This window comes from Arachis ipaensis, chromosome B5 (assembly GCF_059453495.1).
Source record: "Arachis ipaensis isolate K30076 ecotype BB chromosome B5, ASM5945349v1, whole genome shotgun sequence".
Classification (NCBI taxonomy): Eukaryota; Viridiplantae; Streptophyta; class Magnoliopsida; order Fabales; family Fabaceae; genus Arachis; species Arachis ipaensis.
The window spans coordinates 150,033,685-150,054,103 of NC_142440.1; the positions used below are offsets into that span (position 1 = coordinate 150,033,685).

At 33.0% G+C, this 20,419-nt stretch overlaps 1 protein-coding gene and 1 long non-coding RNA gene across 2 annotated transcripts; one reads left to right on the plus strand and one right to left on the minus strand.

Moving 5' to 3' along the window:
* Positions 1–8,216: 8,216 nt before the first annotated feature.
* LOC107644443 (putative pectinesterase 53) lies at positions 8,217–12,085 on the minus strand. Its single transcript, XM_016348302.3, has 5 exons — positions 11,443–12,085; positions 10,756–10,945; positions 10,460–10,666; positions 10,119–10,354; positions 8,217–8,497 (listed from the first exon to the last, which is right to left on the minus strand). Exons 1-5 carry the CDS (start codon positions 11,820–11,822, stop codon positions 8,350–8,352), a joined length of 1,161 nt encoding a protein of 386 aa, XP_016203788.1. The 5' UTR covers positions 11,823–12,085; the 3' UTR covers positions 8,217–8,349.
* A 3,879-nt stretch (positions 12,086–15,964) lies between these two features.
* On the plus strand, positions 15,965–18,468 carry LOC148566200 (uncharacterized). The gene is made up of 4 exons (XR_015883624.1): positions 15,965–16,120; positions 16,220–16,273; positions 16,362–16,499; positions 18,190–18,468. It is a non-coding gene; the product is annotated as an uncharacterized LOC148566200 (long non-coding RNA).
* Positions 18,469–20,419: the final 1,951 nt, after the last annotated feature.

A 20,419-nucleotide genomic window follows, 5' to 3' on the forward strand; every position in this document is an offset into this window, starting at 1 on the left:
TTTGTCTTGGAGAACTTATTTATTTTTAACCAAGTAGGTAGAAACATTTCTTTGCATGTAGTTGCATTCATATAGATAGGTTGCATTTCATACATTCTACCACTCCTCTTCATCTTTATAGCTTCTCTTGAGCTTGGCATGAGGACATGCTAATGTTTAAGTGTGGGGAGGTTGATAAACCACTATTTTATGGTTTATCTTGTGCTCAATTGAGTGTTTTTTATCAACTCTTTACCCACTTATTCATACTATTTGCATGGTTTTACATTTGCCTTCCTAATTATGTGCTTTGATTAAAAACATGCTTCTTTGGCCTTTATATTGCTAATATTAATCCTCTCTTATCACCATTAGATGCCTTGATATGTGTGTTAAGTGATTTCAGAGATTACAGGGCAGGAATGGCTCAGAGGATGGAAAAGAAGCATAAAAAAGTGGAAGGAATACAAGAAGATGAAGAAGTTGCTAAGCTGTCCAGCCTGACCTCTTCGCACTCAAACGGCTATAACTTTAGCTACAAAGGTCCAAACGACGCGATTCCAATTGCGTTGGAAAGCTAACATCCGGGGCTTCGATTTGATATATACTATACTATAGTTCCCCTGACGCTAGGTGACGCGACCGCGTGATCCATGCGGCCGCGTTGCAGTGACGGAAATCAGCGCATTTGAATTCGCAACCAGCGAATTCTGGGCTATTTCTGACCCAGTTTGCGGCCCAGAAAATACAGACTTTCACATTCACAATTTTAGGAGTAGATGTAGTTTTTAGAGAGAGAGGTTCTCTCCTCTCTCTTAGGATTAGGATTTAGGACTTCTCTTAGTTTTAGGAGTGACTCTCAATCCCAGGTTTAATGTTCTTTTTATTTCTTTTCTCACTTTTGTTCATGACTCTTTATGATTGATTTTCTATTTTAATATATTTTGAGGTATTTCAGACTTATGATTGCTCTCTTTAATTTATGTTACTGTTGCTTCCCATCTGAAGGCATTTTTATTCCGATAAATTTACTTTTTCCCTTTTTGTCTTGGTTAAGAAAGCAGTAACTCAGGAGTTACCTTATCTCAACATAATTGATAACTGTTATCTTTTCTAAATTGAACTGAACTTCAAATAATCCCAACCTTTTCTTAGGAAATAAATAGGATTCGAAGATTAAACTAATTAGTCCCTTGACTTTCCTTTGCTTTAGTAAAGGTCAACTAAGTGGAATTAAGATTCAACTTTCATTATTATTGATAAGGATAACTAAGTCTGGACTTCTAATTTCTTATACCTTGCCAAGAGATTTTATTATTATTACTTTATTTTACTTGTCATTTAAATATACCTGTGCCCATTGCCCAAACTCAACATTCCCCAGAAAACTCATAACCAATAATAAATACACCTCCCTGCAATTCCTTGAGAAGACGACCCGAGGTTTGAATACTCGGTTATCAATTTCAAAGGGGTTTGTTACTTGTGACACCCAAAACGTTTGTACGAAGGGATTTCTGTCGGTTTAGAGACTATATCTACAACGCGACTGTTTTTATGAACTTTTTTACTGGCAAAAATCCTTAACGTCAGTGAGGCTCCAGGTTCAAGCCTTGGTGAAAGCATTTGGGGAGCAATTTTCCTTGAATTTTCATGAAGAGAGCACGACAATGCTCTCCAAGGGAGCGCAGTGCTCTCCAAGTGAGCGCTACTTTGATGGGCTTCCCTTGGTCTCACTCTTCGAATCCTGGTGGTTGCACTTTGGTCTATTTTTACTTGTTTTTGGTCCTTAAAGATGCATTTCACTCATGCCTCAATTTCATGCCAAATATAGATTGCCATATATCGTTGGAAAGCTCTGAATGTCAGCTTTTCAGTGCAACTGAAAGCACATCAATCGGACATCTGTAGCTCAAGTTATAGCCCTTTGAAGGAGGCATGGTCATGCTGTGAGCGCCCAGATTTTAACTTAGCGAAAATTTTGCTTCCAAGCTCATTTTTGCATCACGATAATGCTTTGCTCTTGGCAAGAGCGGAGCTTTGTGTGCTGATTGCCAATCTCCTTTAATTTGGTCATGGGCCACGCTTTTAAAAGTGTGGCCTAAGGCTCTAAAGTGTGCTCAATCTTCAAAGTGTGCCCAAAATTTCTCTTTTCTTCTTTTTAGCTTATTTTGTGCTATTTTGCTTCTTTTTCCACTTATTTCCTACAAAATTTATAAAATTAAAAGATCAAGGAAATGTACCATTTAAGTACAAAAAGCATTCATTATTCAAGCACAAATCATCAATTTCTTGTATGAAAAAGTATAGAAAAACATGACATGGTGACATGTCATCACAACACCAAACTTAAACCTTGCTTGTCCCCAAGCAAGAAAAGAATCATGCAATAAAGATTGACAATCCAAGGTAAGAAGAATAGCAACTCAATGTTCATGGTAAGCTAGTTTTCTATGCATGCTACAATCACAAAAGAAATGTAATTGGTTGATACTTCTATCTAGCTCATTTTATGAAATCTTTTTCTTATAATACTTCCTTGAAACAAGCTTTTGATTTTCTTATTAGCTTCTCCTTTTGGGTGCTTTGCCCCATGAGTTGATAACAAAGCTACGACTTCTAAATGCTTTGTTTTCAAGTATTACCACTTGATACACAAGCACCACAAGCATTTAATTAGAGGACTTCATTAAGCTCATTTGTTTCTTTTCTTGACTCTCTAATCATTGATGCTCAGAGCCTTGAGCTTTGAGGGAGTGCATTTGTACTTTGAGCCTAACCTTGACTCTAAGTGTTTTGTTTTCAAGCATTTGGATTGATACATAAACACCACAAATACTTAACAAATTAATTGTCATTGGTACTCAGAGCCTTCAGCTTTCTCATTCTTTCCCTTTTTCTTTCTTACTTTATTTGCATTTACTTCCTTCAAGGTTTTCATGATTTCAAAAGATTTCATAAAATGTACTAGATGAAAACTTCAATTAAATAAAATCCAATGCGATTGAGCAACAATTAATCATACTAGCTTTCCAATACTTGTATGCACATGCTAAAATCTTCTTTAATTCCTTGTTTGTTTATGATCATGATGCTTTATTGCTTTTGAACTCACAAAACTCAAGTTGGTAGTCATAATGCCACAGCAACATGTTACAAATCAAGATTCAAGCTATGCTTTATTCATACACACATGTAAACAGAAAAGACGAAGACAATCATGCAATTTAAGTGCTGGAAACAAATGAGGAGAAAAGGAACTCTACAACCTTGTAGTTCATCTTCATTATTGTTGTCCTTTTTCCTCTATTCTTCCTCTTTCCCTTGCCAAACTCAGAATGCTTGCTCATCCTCAAGCAACAATTAGAACAATGGCTATGGGGCTAAGATGGATCATGAGTGTCTCACACAATGAAATGTTAGTAGTACATGTGTTTAAGCAAGCAAAAAAAAACAATGAAGAATAACTATCAAGGCACAGAGAAATAGAAACATTGTGATTGTAAGCATAAGAAGGTGTGCACAATACTTTGCATTAAGAATAAGTGGCACACCAAACTTAGTGTGACACTTTCACTTGGAATTGATGCAAGTATCTAGTAGATATGGGAACCAAATTTTTGTTGCATAGCAACACCAAACTTAGAATGTAATCATATGTCAATTTATTTGAATTAAAAATAAGCAAATGAGACTGTTATTTGTTAAGTACAATCACCAAGCCAAGAATCTGTCAGAATAAGGATCTTTTGGTGATGTACTAACAACGATAGTTAACAAGCAAACTAGAGGAAAACATTTAAAAACAGAAAAAAATGACTAAAGCAAGTAGAATGAAAAAGTGTCAAGTCAAAAGAGAAAAATAAAACTGCAGAGGCATTATGATTATGCAGACAAGTAGTGTTGCTTGAATGAATTGAATAGAAAATAAGTGGCACACCAAACTTAGAATCTTGGTGTGTCACTTTTATTTTTGATTTGATGCAATCATCCAAAAAGATTGAAAATAATTTGTTACAAGGCAACACCAAACTTAGAATGTAACCATATGCCAATTTATTAAATTTAAACAAAACAAAGAACGAAAACAAAGCAGAGAAGAGAAATTATACCTACGGTTGACATGTTGTTCACTTTCTTCCTCTTCTTCCAGTTTGTTAAGAGGAATGACCTCAAGGGGGGAGAAGATTCAGCTAGTGTCCCTTGTCTTGGCCTTTCCTCAGCAAGCTTCCTTTTGTAAATAGCTTGATTGAGCTTGCTTGCTGGATTAGGGACAGAATTGGTGCTCTTGCTAGTTGTCTTCACTTCTTTGATTTCAAGACATGGTTGCTGTGTGATTATTGGAGTTTTGTATTCATCAAGAGTTCCTTGCAATGGTGGTTCAATGAACTCTTCCTCTGTGCACTTCTCTACTTCACTTGAGTGTGAATTCTCTTGAGTATCTTCCTCCATTTCTTCTTCATGATTTTCCATTAATTCCTTTTGGAGGGAATCTTTATGTTTCATTGTCACCTCAAGTAGCTTTTGTGAATATGAAGCCACAGGTTCAAACACCTCCACAACCTCCTTTTCCATTGAACTTTTACTTGACACGGAGGCTTCCTCATCTTGTTTTTCCTCTTTCTTCTTTGCACTCAACAATTGAGCTAACAGCCCTTCCATGTTTGTGAGGGAGTTTTCAAATCTCAATGCCTCCTCTTTATATTTTTCAAACATGGTCTCAAGCTTTGAGAACCTTGAGTGGTTCATGGAAGTTTGTGTGGTGTTGAAGCATAGTCAAGTGATGATATCTTTGGATGAATATCATATGGAGCATTAGAATTTCCTTCCCAGCCACCATTAGAATCATGACTTTCATCATTTTGTGGTGGAAGAAAATATCCCATATGGTTTTCTTGCTCATCTTGTGTCTTTGAAGCAAATCTCCATGGATTGGAGTGCTTAGAATTTGTATTTTCTTAGTGATATTTCCAGCCACCATTAGAGATTAATGATGGTGGGTGATATCCCATAAAATTTTGTTTGACCATAAGATGAGTTGAACTCCATTTGTATTTTGTAAAATGCAATATCAATGAAAATTGAAATTCATGTCACAGAGAAAGAATTTCTTAGTGAGGCAATAGCTCAAACACCTTGCTATCAACTTAAAACAGAGAACAAAAACAAAGAAAATGCTTGATCTAGACTTCTCACCCACTTAAGTTGATCTAAATCAATCCCCGGCAACGACGCCAAAAATTTGATGGATATTTTGGAAAACGAATTTCAATCACCTAAAACTCACCGGCAAGTGTACCGGGTCGCATCAAGTAGTAAAACTCACTTAGAGTGAGGTCGATCCCACAGAAATTGATGGATCAAGCAACTTTAGTGGGTGATTAGTTTAGTCAAGCTAACATTGAGTGAATTGTGTGACGTTGATCAACAGAAAGTAAATTGCAGTGAAATATAAATGGCAGAAAGTAAATGACAATAAACGTAAAGGGCAAGGAATGTAAATTGGCAAAATCTTAAATGACAAAAAATATAAATTGCATCAAATGTAAAGGGGTTGGCTGCTGGAAATTTAAAGAAAGCAGCAAGCAGAACTTGGAACAATTGCATACGAATTAAATTGCATGAAAAGTAAAAGGAATTGGGTGCTAGAAATTCAGAAATTAAGCAAGAGAATATAAGTAGCACTCAAACAGAGAAGTAACTTGCAACAGATCTTAAACAGAAAGCAGAATTACTTGAAGAAGCAAACAGAAAGTAAATTCAACTCAATTGCAAAATCAAAATCAAAATTTAAGGTTGAAGATCTCAGGAAATCAATGAGACTAGAAAACAAGTCTAGATCTCAATTCCTTCCTTGATCCAATAGCAAACAAGATGCAGGAAAATTTAAGATGAAAGCAATGAAAAGAACTTTGATTCAAATCACAATTCACTTGAAAGTTTGCAGAAGAAGAAAACAGAGAGAATTCTCAAGGTGAGATTGAAACAGAATTTCTTCAATTCTCAACCCAAGATTCAAAACAAAAATGAAAACTAAGAGAGAGCTCTCAAATCCTAATGCTCCTTGGTGAAGCCAGCCTTTAATGCTCTCTATTAGAGCCAACCTCCTTGCTCTCTAATGGAGCTGATCTCCTCATGAAAATGAGAATGATGCCTTTATATAGGCTTTTTACAAAATAAAATGAAATTGAAATGAAAAATAAATTAAATGAAAATCCTAATTCTAGCTTGTTCTTGTGCCTTTGAGTGATGATGTGGGCTTTGCTTGCTTTGGATTTGAAGAGAGATGGGCTTGGTTGGCCTTGGTTTAATTGGTTTAGAGCATAGGTCAAGCTTGGTTCAAGTTGGTTTGGTGTGGGACACCTCCCAGGGCAATGCTCGGCTCTCACCAAGAGCACAGCATTGGTGCTTATTTCCGTGGCCTTGCTTTGTTGCACGCAACTATGCTCCCTGGCTATGTCAATGTAGCGCTTCGCTCTCCCCAAGAGCGCATCATCCTTGCTTCCTTGGTGAGGCTCCAGGTTCAAGCCTTGGTGAAAGCATTTGGGGAGCAATTTTCCTTGAATTTTCATGAAGAGAGCACGACAATGATCTCCAAGAGAGCGCAGCGCTCTCCAAGTGAGCGCTACTTTGATGGGCTTCCCTTGGTCTCCCTCTTCGAATTCTGGTGGTTGCTCTTTGGTCTATTTTTACTTGTTTTTGGTCCTTAAAGATGCATTTCACTCGTACCTCAATTTCATGCCAAATATGAATTGCCATATATCTTTGGAAAGCTCTGAATGTCAGCTTTCCAACGCAACTAGAAGCACATCAATTGGACATCTGTAGCTCAAGTTATAGCCCTTTGAAGGAGGCATGGTCATGCTGTGAGCGCCCAGATTTTAACTTAGCGAAAATTTTGCTTCCAAGCTCATTTTTGCATCACGATATTGCTCTGCTCTTGGCAAGAGCGGAACTTTGTGTTCTGATTGCCAATCTCCTTTAATTTGGTCATGGGCCACGCTTTTAAATGCGTGGCCTAAGGCTCCAAAGTGTGCTCAATCTTCAAAGTGTGCCCAAAATTCCTCTTTTCTTCTTTTTAGCTTATTTTGTGCTATTTTGCTTCTTTTTCCACTTATTTTCTACAAAATTTATAAAATTAAAAGATCAAGAAAATGTATCATTTAAGTACAAAAGCATTCATTATTCAAGCACAAATCATCAATTTCTTGTATGAAAAAGCATAGAAAAACATGACATAATGACAATGTCATCATACCTAAAATCAATTCGGACCGAAATCAAAAGTTCTGACCAAGAAGAGGTAAATGTTTTAATTTTAGACAATTTTTTGAGAATTTTTTTATAAAGAATAAAATTAGATTAAAAAAATAAAGATTATAACACTTTTTAGGCTTTTTTTTAATTCTACAAAAAACAGTCTTCACTCACTCTTCACTAAAATCTTTCTTTCACCATAGCATTATCCTAATTTTTTGGTGCACATTCACATATATATTGAGAATATACATAACATATATAATAAGAGTAAATGTTATATGCTTGTGGATCCTTTTTGTTTTTCTTTTTTTTAGGTTTACTATGTGTGTTATGTACATTTATTTTTTTAGTATTAAAACGGGCTAAAACCCCAGAACAAGTGGTTTTTTTTTGAACAAAAGAACAAGTGTTTATGTACATTAATATGTATATGAGTGGGCACCTATGTTTTTGTCATGTAAGTTTACACATTAAAAATGGCCTATATCGTTTTTTCTTTGATATCATGGCCCACAATTTTTGTTTATAATTTTTAGGCAGAAGTTGGCCCTATGTTGATATTTTGATCCAAAAAGGCATGTAGGCCATATCTAAAAAATAAAAAAAATAAAAACACGTCCAAATTTTGACCTAGTATATATAAACCTTTATTGTGTTTTTTTTTTAATGGTATTTTTTAGTTTGAGAAGTTAAGAATGAATTCATCCCACATTTAAACTCTATTTAAATTTTTTCTTTTATTTTTTTTATTGACCTCTGATGCATTGTTATTGTTGCCTATTGTAGTAGTGGGCTTTTTTTTTTTTTGTGATACTTGATAGCTTTTTATTAACATACAGAAACGGATCTTTTTCAATTCTTTTCATAAGAGTTAAGCATATATTAGGATAAGAATATTGTTGTGTGGCTTCAGATTCAGTTTAATTTGATTCTTTGAGAAATATAAACGGTGAAGCACGCAGTTGAGAAGCGCCAAGTTGAATGAATGAATTATTTGATCATATTGTATGGAGCAGAGATATATATGAGAGGAATTTGAATTAATTTATAAGATTATATATGGTTGTACATATGTATGTTGATGTGTATGATGAATTGATGATGTGATGATCAAAGATTGATCCATTCTGTGCCATCAACAAAGGAAAGAGAAAGAAAAGGCTTGGCTTCATCGTCAGTGAGTTCCCTTGACCATGATACCCTCCCAGCAAAGCTTGCTCCTGCTCCTGTGCATTTGTATTGTCCATAGAATACAGTCCTATACCCAATACATATATAGAATATTAAGAATGGGCTTTATAAAATTAAATAAATTCCATATATACAATCTGCCCTAGAAATTGAATTATAAAATTAACAAATGCATAACAATGTCTACTTATTAAGCGTATGTCTATCTAAGAATTAGATAAAACACTTGTTATATTATTAAATAAATAAAAAGATTATTAGTGCGTGTATGTCTTCTTTATTTCTTAATTAGAATCTTATGTGATCTTATCCAAATATGTATAGTGCTGTATGGGCTAACTAGTATATTAAATTCATCAAAATTTGAGTGTGTAATTTGATATATAGATCCAGCAACATAATAATTGAAAGTATAGTATGTATATATTCAAAAGAGCAAGATGACAAACAAGCCTTCACACCCATATGTACTTGTGTGAATTACACCATGTTTAGGGTGGTAAGTGATGAGTGTAGCACCGCCCCATTGTCCATCTAATTGTGCATCCATTAATATCACATTGTCCTTGGTATCAGTTTTTTTTTTTTTTTTTTTTTTTTTTAAATTGATAAAAAAGAATTAGACAAATAATTATATTTTTTAAAATATAGTAGTTTTTTAAAATTTACTTAAATTTTTTACAAGATCTTTTTCTATTGATTTTATACTAAAATTCTTTTTTTTTGAAGTGAACAAAAATTAAACTCTAAAATTTTAAGTTTTTTTTTTTAATTTAAATTAATAAAAAATATGAATGATTCTATCTCTAAGATAACGTTTGGAAGAGAAACAGAGAGACAGAGATAAAAACTGAAATAAATCTCAATATTGTGTTTGGTGTAAAGTGGAAGATAGAGATTAAAATAAGAATGAAGCTCTAATTTAATTTGCACAAAAAGTTAAGTTGGAATTAATTAATTAAAATGTGATATTTTAGGTATAAAATATTATTAAAGTTTCAGCTTCCGTTTCTAAAAATTTTATTCTCCTGTGTCTCCACTTTTTAGAAGTATTGAAATACTAAAATTTTGGATACAAAGACTAAAATTTTAGTATCAGACTAACAAATATAATATTGAATCTCAATCTCCAAATCTCCGTCTCAGTACCTCAAAACAAACGTTACCTACCAGACATTCATCCTCCACTAGAATAAAGAAGAGTATTGAAGGCTAGCTAGTTGAATATATATAAGTATTAGGAAAATAAAAACATAAATTGCATTTATTTTTTGGGATTGGAACTGAGATTGAATATTGTATTTGATGAGCAAAGATTAAATTAAAATTTTAGTTTTGCCACACAAAATTTGAGTGCTATTAGTATTTTCAAAAAGTGAGAATACAGAAGATTGAAATTTCTAAGAGACGGAGACTGAAATTTTAATAACATTTTTTTTGAAAATACTCTTATTTAACATTTTAAATTCCAAATTTTTTTAAAATTTTTATATTTATCTTAAACTAAATACGATAATAAAACATAATTCAATGTTATATATTTTACACTAAATATAATAAAAAAAACTTAATTCAACCTCAATCCGTCAGTGTCTTCCAAACAAGGCATATATATAGAAGAGTAGATGTAATAATGCAATGGAAGAGGAAGCATATATAGGCATAGGTAGAGAGCAGAGTTGACATACAATTCACGATTAGGGTCACCCCAGTTATACCAGCCTTTGGGAATGATGATGTTGTCCATATATGTATAGGCGAATACCACGCGAGAAAAGGGACCCCATGCCCTTCCCAGGTATAGTGCCCCTGACCCCGTGACCTTACAGTTCACGAATGAGAACCCCGTGTCCTCCAACATGCTACTCCTCCCCTGCGCCGTTACTGCTCCCATATTCTGTGCTATTGCATGCACGTGACACCCCTATTCAAATATTCCAAGCAACATTTGTTCTTTCCTGTTAACTCCGGGCCAAAATTAATATTATTGGACCATATTATATTTTAATTAAATATTAATAATAGTAACCTCAAATAGAGAGAGAGCGTTTCCGAATATGAAATCAACAGAGCCTTCAATGTAACAATCCTTATAATAATGTCTTCCCATATGATCATAGAGTGTGTCCTGTGCACCCAAGAAACTGCATCCATAGAATGCTGCTGTGTCCGCTGAAATCCTGAATGCCACTGCCTGTTTCCCAATTGCTCCTGGTGCAGGGACTGGAGTAGTGTTCTGTGCACAATAAAGATGATCATCTTTTCATTAGTTTAATTAACTCTAATAGTAACTAATTAGAATGTAGTTAATTAATTATTAATTACCTTGAATGTGATGTTCTTTGCAATAAAATAAGGTGAATTAACAGCAAAAGTAGCAGAACCGTAGGTTCCCAATGGCCTCCCATTTGGGCCAAGTGTTTGTGCTGTGTCACCATATTGAACTATTGTTTTATCTGCACCTGCTCCTTCTATTGTTACGAACCATTTCAATTGAGGAATGCTCACTTTCTCCCTGGATATTATAGTATTCAATTTATCTAAATTTGCTGAAATTAAATGAAAATATCATATATATATATATATATATATATATATATATATATATATATATATATATATATAATTCTTAGAGCATTTGAATAGGTAACGAAAAAGACACTATTGTGTAATAAGAAACAAAATTTGTCAGTTGTCACCTACCATTTTCCAACATTTTAATAAAGAACATAACACAATAATGCTGAATGTGGACAAACACTAAAATCCAAGTCTTAATTAATTCAAAAATACTATTCATACCTCAAATTAGCCACTAAAATCAGTTACTAAATTTATTTTCTATTTATATTTATATTTCAACATGTATTTAGTAACTGATTTTGGTATACATATAATACAATCGTAATTAAATACATCAACAAGATTCAAGAAGAGGCCACAAATTTGGTTAGCTGAGAATAATTATATGACAATTTAATGAGATATGTGAAACTATGTAATAGTTCTTACGTGTAAAGACCTGCATGAACCTTGATGAGGACTCTAACAAGATTAATGGAAGGAAGAGAATCAATGGCGTCTTGAATGGAAGTGAAGTCACCAAGTGCAGGGTTGTTATCAACATGCAAAGTGTAGGAAGCAAAGAGCTTGTTCTTTGCAGCCTTGAACATTGAATGATTGAGGTTACCAACAAAGTTGACCCATTTCATGAACTGTTCTTCCGAGAACTCTATCCTACTCATGTTGGACAATAATCCGTTCCTCAATCGAATTCCCTTTCTAGTGCCATCATCATGGTGCCGGCAATATGTACTTCTTGAATTTTGAACAACCATCACAAGGATTGCTATTGTAACACACAAAATGTAATGCGAATTTGAAATCGCCATAGAAAAAAAAAGGAACAAAAATGTTGGTCGCCTAACACAGTGTGTTATACTTTTGACCTAATGATGAAACTAAAAGAAAGAAAGTAAGGATTAATGGTTGAAGGCATTGATGTTTATATAGTAAGTTATGGTGGTTGTTTTAGGTGAAAAGTGAAGCTTATTGTTAAGAAGAGAGAAAAGAAAGAATGGAAATGAATGAGAGGTCACGGGTGCTTCTTCTACTGACATCCATGTTAGAAAGAGAAACAATCTAAGCCACATACAGGTCATGTTGATGCACTTTCTTGCATATAAAATAATAATAATAAAAAACTTAGCTTTTTGTCTCAATTAAATTATGTTTTTAGATATCTTCATGTAAAGTTGATAACTCAGAATTATTAGATGATGATTTAATTAAATTTATATATAAAAAACTCTTCACTATCTGAATTCAACAACCGGCGGATACATCAAAGATTAGCACTTCATCACAAGGAAAAGATAACTAATATTCTTAATTATTGTCTTCTTTTAAAAATGACAAGAAATTGATGTTTTATAAATGGATCCAATTATGTACTTTACATAAAAAAATTAAATTAATATTTAAGAAAATAAATTTAAATGAACGACATTATAAAAGAAAAAGGTATGTTTTTATTATATTAATTACATAGAACTCTAAACAATACAAAAGAGAAGAGGAAGATATACAAAATTAAGCCTTTGGGAAAAAAAAATAAGTTGAGATTTTTTATTCCTTTATTAAAATGCATTAGATGTATGTCTATTATTTTTCTTATGTCCAAATAATAATTATATTCAAATTTATTTATGAGCATAATAAACTATAGGCTTTCTGTATTTTCCACTACTTTTGATGTTGGATGACATTAATATTCTATTGTGTTTGGCCATTTTTCCTTTGTTGTTGATGTTTGTTTGATGCTGCCCGTGAGCTCCTCTTTCTCTTTCTGTTTGTGTGTGATCATAAATATATTCTTTTTATTGAGATAGGGATAATGGGTTGGTTCTGGTTAGGTTATGCACCAATGTGTAGCATTTCATGTGAAAAAAAATATATATATAATCAATTTTAAGGTTGCTTTTTAGCTTATGCATGCTGATAACACCTACCCTTAATTTGGACTCAAATTATTTTTTGAATAGTTAGATTAAGAAATTATCATAATTTGTGTTCAACACTCATTCCACCACTTTAAATTTTATATAGAATTTAATTAGAGAATGGATTTTTTCCGGTCAATATTAATATAACTAATTTTTTAAAATTATTTTTTATCTTATATTTTGAATTCTAAAATCTTTTTAAATCCTAAATTTTAAATTTTAACCCCCTAGATCCCAATCTTAAATTCCACCAAAATGAGTTTAAAAATATAATTTTATCATAAAAAATAACTAATATTAATTAATTAAAATTAGTTAATTTCTTGAATGATTAAAAATCAGTTTCTTATACTTATTGATATAGTTACTACTATAGCATTTAAATTGATTTTTTATATATACTAATTAAGTCTTAATGAGTAGTGTCAAACTGTCAATGAGAAATCCACTTTTAAATGCTAAAATAACATTATTGTTAATACAATTAGATTCTTGCTGTTGTTGTGTAGCTGATTAATGTTATTTGACCACTTGTAAATTGATTATTATTATAATACTATAGATTCCATACATGTATATATGTAGTGGGTGAATTTAGGGAAACTCTGTGGGCTATACCAATACCATGAAGGACATGGCACTATATATGGCAGAAACAGGAATTAATGGTTAGACAATTTAGGCCAAAGCTATAACCACAGTGATGTGAAAAAACTTTCCTTGAGACAAAACTATTTGTTAGTGTCATTTTGGGTCCAGATGATTCATACTCTTCCCTTTTTAATTTGCTTTTGTTATATGAAAGTACTCTTTCTATTTTGGTAAAAAAGGATGAAGTATGTGTATATGTTGTGTCTTTAACGTTATGTTTTTCTTCAAAAATATTTTTAATATTTAATTTTATTTCTAATATTTTTTATGTTATTTAAAATTACTATTGAATATTAATTTAATTTAAATATTAAGGACAAAATTAAAAATATATAAAAATAACTTTAACACAGATTAAAAATATTTAAAAATTAAATTAAATAAAATTAAATGTTAAAAATATTTTTAAAAAATTTACAAATATTAAAGACAAAAAATATACTAGGTTATAGTAGATTCTGGGCACTGTTATTTCGTCTTAATACTCTCCTAGCTTGCTCATTCTTTTTTATTATTATTATTATAAAAAATATCATTCATTATCTTTATATATAACATAGATTTTCTATTTAAATCAATTTTCAAATTTTAATTTCAAAATCTGGCATTTGAAAAGAGAAAGAAAAAAAATACGTTCAGAAAGTCATTAAGATTAACAGAAAATATTTAATGTATATCGTATGGGTATTGTTGCTTTAATGTTATATATCAAGGTGCGTGAAAATTATATTTTTTTAATTTCAGTTTTTTCCAATATTTAAAGTTGGAGTATATATTAATTAAAAAAAAAATGTTGACGGGTTATAATTAACATGAAAAAAATTATTTAGCGTGTGTGTATATATAATCAAACGCACATTAAATTAAAATGTTACAGCACAATTTAGTAGGACTATTATAAGAAATGAAACTACTAATAAAAGTGAGTTAATTAATGAGTAGTGTATATATAAACTTGGTTGCTTTGATTCGAAGGTATGGAGTAATAAAAAAAAAAGAGATCAAAAGAATGATTGTCGCAAGCGTTTCAGAAAAAGAAATGTTATCTAATAATCTGAACTCATGAAATTAAATGTTGTTTATGAAGTATATGATAATTATACAAAATTCTAACCTTAACTCCCTTCATTCTTCGAATATCATATGCCATGCGTGCATGGAACTTGTAATGACAAGCTATAGTTTAATTAATCAACTTTTATTTAAAAAATAACAACTAATTAATATGCTATTACGACAGTGACTTTCAAAATTAAAGGGCACATGCATGGTGCTTATGGAGAAAAATTAAAAGCAATGTTTAATGAGGCTAATAAGAGACAACCTACAAAATGATCCGTGATATGAATCAATCTAAAAAAAATCCAATCAGAAAGTCAAATACCCAATCTGTCCGTGATTATTGTATTTGATGTGTTCATACATACTCTCTATAGCTACAGCTCAAGATATAATTAGATAAGGGTGACTGCTGTCATACCCAATATTTGTGGGAGAGTTCATATCTATTTATATGGACTAATATAATATATAGAGGAGTGTTAACGAATCAGCAGATTTTGTGATTTATAGTCATTATTAGTCATCATCGATATTTTTAATGGTATAAGATTACATCTAATGATGTGGAATTACTCAATTTTCTTTTGATGGTTAAGTGTTAGCCAAATTTTAATAAAAGTGCTGGTCCCCTAGACTTTTTTTAATATAAATACGAGACGTTATTAATCTCACTCAATTAATAATTAAATAATTTAAAAAAATTAAAATTTAATATATTTTAAAAATATATTAAATATAATTTTTGTATAAATACCAATATATATATATATATATATATATATATATATATATATATATATATATTATTAGCTATATATGATTAGTTAAATATTATATTTTATTAAAATTAATATAAAATAAAAAAAAGAGAACATTTTCTTCTTTTTTTTAGAGAATATTTTTTTTTTCAAAAACAAAATACTCTTACCCTCAAAAAGGAACATCCTCACCTCAAATTTGAAGGCAATATTCATCGACAGCTCTAGCTACCACCACCCACGTTGACCACAGTCACATTTTTTCTATCTTTCACTCTTTTTATCTATCTCCATTACCGTCTCTCACGTCTTCTATGTAAACCCCGCAAAAATCGGTAAATTATTAGTTAATAAATTGAATTTTAATTAGGAAAGCTAAAAATACAAAACTAATATCAAAATAGGATAGAGCTCGTCGAAACAAAAATTTTGATACCAATTTCGAAAATTTGGCCCAAAAACAGACCAGAAAGGCCAAACCGGTTGAACCGGGCCCGTGGGTTCAACCGGACCCAAACACTTAAATGAGGCAGCAGCTCTTTTCTTCCTCATAAGCTGCTGCGACGCCATTACAGCAAGGGAGGGAGAGGAGATTCACAAACCCTCACCATTCCTTCCAACTACCATAACTTCCTCATCCGGGCTCCGATCGCCGCACCGTTTGCGGCCACGCGTCGGGCTCGTCGAGCTCTTCAATTCTATCCAAACAAAACAGTAAGTGAATCGGTTTTTCCTAGCCCCATTTCTGCTGGTATATGAATTTCGAGTTTAAGATTTGAGAAACTCAATTCCTTTATGATTTTTATGTTTTAGGGGTCCACTAGACTTGATTTCTTGTGGGTATTGCCCAAGGATCAGTGGGTAAAGGTAAGAGATCTCAAACCCTAATAAAATTTCTGAATTTAGGAATTTGGGTATTGAGTTGTTATGTTTGGATGTGTTAATTGTGGTTTAGGTAGTGTGTATGTGAATGTTGATGCTTGTTGGAGGCTTGTTGGTGATCAAGCTTGGTTTGGGGCTGTTTGTTTGAGTTTGGAGGGGCTGTAATTTTGAGTTGTGAGGCTGCCTTGGGTGAACTAAGTGATCGGCCAAGGTATGGTTTAAGTTTCGCACGTTTAATATTTACGGTGTTGTGAAAACTTAGGTTAGAGGAACCATAGGATAAGTTGAACTGTTAATTGCATTTAATGAGTAGTTTGTAATGTTGTTGGAGTAAATTGTTGATGAACATAGATTGGAATTTTGAGGTATTGATGTTATTAATTTCATGCTTTTGGACTTGCTTATAATGGGTTATATTGAAGTTGATATTGATGAATTATGGTTGGTGATTGTTAATAAATGGTTGTTATGTCAAGTTGATGGATTAACATGTATGAAGAATTGACTTATGTTAATGGCATTTAATTAGTATATGTTGATGGAAGGTTGATAAATATATGATGAGAATTGGTATAGGTGAAGAATTGATGTGAACAAAGGAAAAGTTATTGATGTATGAGGTAAAAGTGGATAATTTTGATGTTCTAGGTTGGTTGAGTTGATTAAAGCTTATATTGGTAATGGTTGTTGATGAATTGAGTTGATATGGTTTTACAATGCAAGTTTTAAATGGTAAGAAACTTAAGTTGGAGAAAAAGAGGTTTTGTTGAAAGTGGTTAAAACCAAATTTTGATGAACTTTAGACATCCATAATATTCTCCTCAAATTTTGGATTGGGTTGTGGTTTGTTGCAAATAAAAGATAGTTTCAAGAGCTTTTGATTGATATCAACTTTGTGGAAAACGGAATTTTGTGGAGAAAGTTATGGACGTTGCAAGTTTAGTGTTTAAATCTGAGTTCAGGGTGACCAAACCGGTTTTGAATGTTTTTAAACAAATTTTCCACTTCTAAACCTCCATTTTCTTCCTTTTAAGGCTTAAAGCATGGTTCTAGGTCCAGTAGGTAAAAGAAGCTAGGAAAATAAGATAACTTGAAGGTGAAGAAAGTTGTAAATAGTGGCTTTTATGAAGAAAATAAGGATGTTAATGAAGTTTAATGTTAAGGTTTGATACTTGATGATGTATTGATGATAATTGCCATGGCTTATGAATAATGATATCTGAGATACGAGTTTCCCTGGGTAAGAACTGTGGCTCGCCACCACGTGTTCCAGGTTGAATCTCGATACTCTGTTGACCCTACGTCGTAAGGGTGACCGGGCACGTATAAATTCCCGGGTATGGATAGCCCCCATTGAGTGATTATATGATGATTGAATGTGAACTCTATGCATAGACTCTTGGGGATGCGCGACGGGGGACAGTCTAAGGTTTTCGGACTTGTCGGGTTGGCTGGATAACCGACAGATGGGCCCCATCAGCCATAGGACAGACATGCATCATATGCATTTGTTTGTATTAATTGCTATGCATTTCCTGGGTATGCCTAATTGATATATATTACCTGCTATTTGTTATACTTGCTATTTGTACTATTTGATCATTACTTGTGCGTGAACTTGTTTGGTTGCTTGTTTCTGTTGCATTCTGAATGATGAAAGGATGGAGGAAACGGAGGAAATGGTTTGGTGTTAGGTTAAGCTTGAACTTGAGTAAGTTAGGCAGATTTAGAATACCTACCCCTGTTTATGGCTTCTGTTTAGTACTTAAGTTGGATAATTGAATAACGGAGTTCTAGGATTGCCTATGGCATTCTCAGGACCGTATTTTCTTATACGCGTGGCACTTTTACCATGCTGAGAACCTCCGGTTCTCATTCCATATTGTATTGTTGTTTTTCAGATGCAGGTCGAGAGGCTCCTCGCTAAGCGTCTGGATTCTGGAAAGCGGAGTAGTCCTTGGGTGTATTTTGCTTTCTATTTGTATATATGTATATATATGTGTAGCTTACTCTCCAAGTAACTTATGTATGCTGCTTCTCTTAGAGGTTGAGGGAGAGATAGGAGTTTACTTTGGTATTTTGGTATATTTTGGGGACACTTATGTATGTTTATATGTATATATGTATCCTCCGGCCAGCCTTAGCTTCGCAGGCTGAGTCAGAGGCTAGTTATGCTGTTCTTTGGCTTTTCTTTATCCCTTCGTTTATTGTTTTATCATGTTCCTATTAGGTTTCTTAGCACGCAAGTAATCCTATTCCTTGAGCGTTGCGCTTTTTATTTTGCGATTTTTGTTTACCCGCTCTGTTTCAAGGCTCCTAGTATATTATTTCTTTCAGTATTATATGTATATCCTTACTATTAAAGGTCTGTAATACCACACTACCTCTGTTCTATGACTTAAGCATAAAACACTGTGTAGTAGGGTGTTACATTCTACCTATGACCCCCTATTCGTACCGCCTCTATATTTGCCTCCTCCACCAACACCGTCGTGTCTCGCCATTGTTCGCCATGGCCACTGCATCCTCTGTCACTACACAATAGCACTCTATTTCTCCCTCTTGAGCTAGAAACACATAGCCAACAGTAATATTAGGTTAGGTTTTCATTCTTTAAACTGTTCTCTGATTTTAGACCGATATATCGTATGTATGTCATTTGGTACAAAAAAAAAAATTGTTTGATAAATAAGCATGAGTTAGGTCATTCATAGCACTATTATCTAAACTTGTTTTGCACCTCTAAAAAGGGTTCAAACTATGGATTGTATTTAGTTTTGAAGAAAATCTCATGTCATACGCTATTCAAGCTGTGATGTTAATGGTTTAATGAACCAGAAGAGAGAGAGGAAGAGTGAAAGTTGAGAGAGGGAGAAAGATTGGTTCTTCTCATTTTGAAAGTTTCAAATGAATGAAAACAGAAAATTGAAAAAAATATTTTGTGGCTAACCTTATGTACTCCTACTATAATTAATTACCATCAACATTAAAATAATAAAAAATAATAATCTAGGTAACACCCTCCCACAAGTTAGAATGGTATAAACTTAACAATCCTAGCTTGGAAACATTAGTAAGAAAAGGACTCGGTGACAGAGCTTTGATCAGAAAATTAACAAGTTGGTCTTTGGAACGAACTGGCATAAGATGAATGAGACCAGACAAATGCTTTTCACGAACAATGTGAGAGTCCACTTCAATGTGTTTGGTTCTCTCATGAAAGATGAAATTATTGACAATGTGAATGGTTGACTGATTGTCACAAAATAGAGTGATAGACTGTTGAAGCCGCAAACCAATGAAATCCATTAAGAAAGATAACCAACTAGCTTCACATGTGACAACAGCAAGAGACCTATATTCAACTTCTGCAGAGAACTTGGTAACGATGATTTGCTTCTTACTCTTCCAGCTAATGAGGGAGTTCCCAAGCATAAAGCAATAACTAGAAACGAAACGACGAGTATCGCCACAAGTAGCCCAGTCAGCGTCAGCAAATTCAGTGAGATGCAGATTAGAAGTAGAGGAGAAGAATAGACCAGTTGCAGGTTTGTCTTTTAAATATCGGAGTACGCGAAAAGCAGCCTATAGGTGAGAAGTGGTTGTACAGTCAAAAACTGGTTCAAACGTCCCACAACATAAGAGATATCGGGTCTAGTGTTTGTGAGGTAAAGGAGTCGACCGATGAGCTGTCTGTAGTGTTGTCTGTTAAAATGGTACCTAACTCTTTCGAGAATTTCTTACTCTAATCAAATGGGGTGAAGATAGGCTTGCAATCTTGATAACCAAAATCCTTGAGAAGGTCCATGGCGTACTTCCATTGATAAATGTGAATTGCAGAGTTAGAACGTGCTACTTCCGTTCCCAAGAAGTACTTGAGATTACCAAGATCCTTTATTTTGAATTTTTCATCCAAAATTTGCTTGATGGAATTGATTTTGCCAATGTCATCCCCGGTTAATACCAAGTCATCAACATATACTAGAATGGCAGTAAAGCTTTCAGATTGTTTCTTGATGAAGAGGGAATGATCATAAAAAAACTGTTTATAACCAGCATCAATAAGAGTCTGAGTGAGTTTAATATTCTATTGTCTGCTTGCTTGCTTAAGCCCATATAAAGACTTTTGTA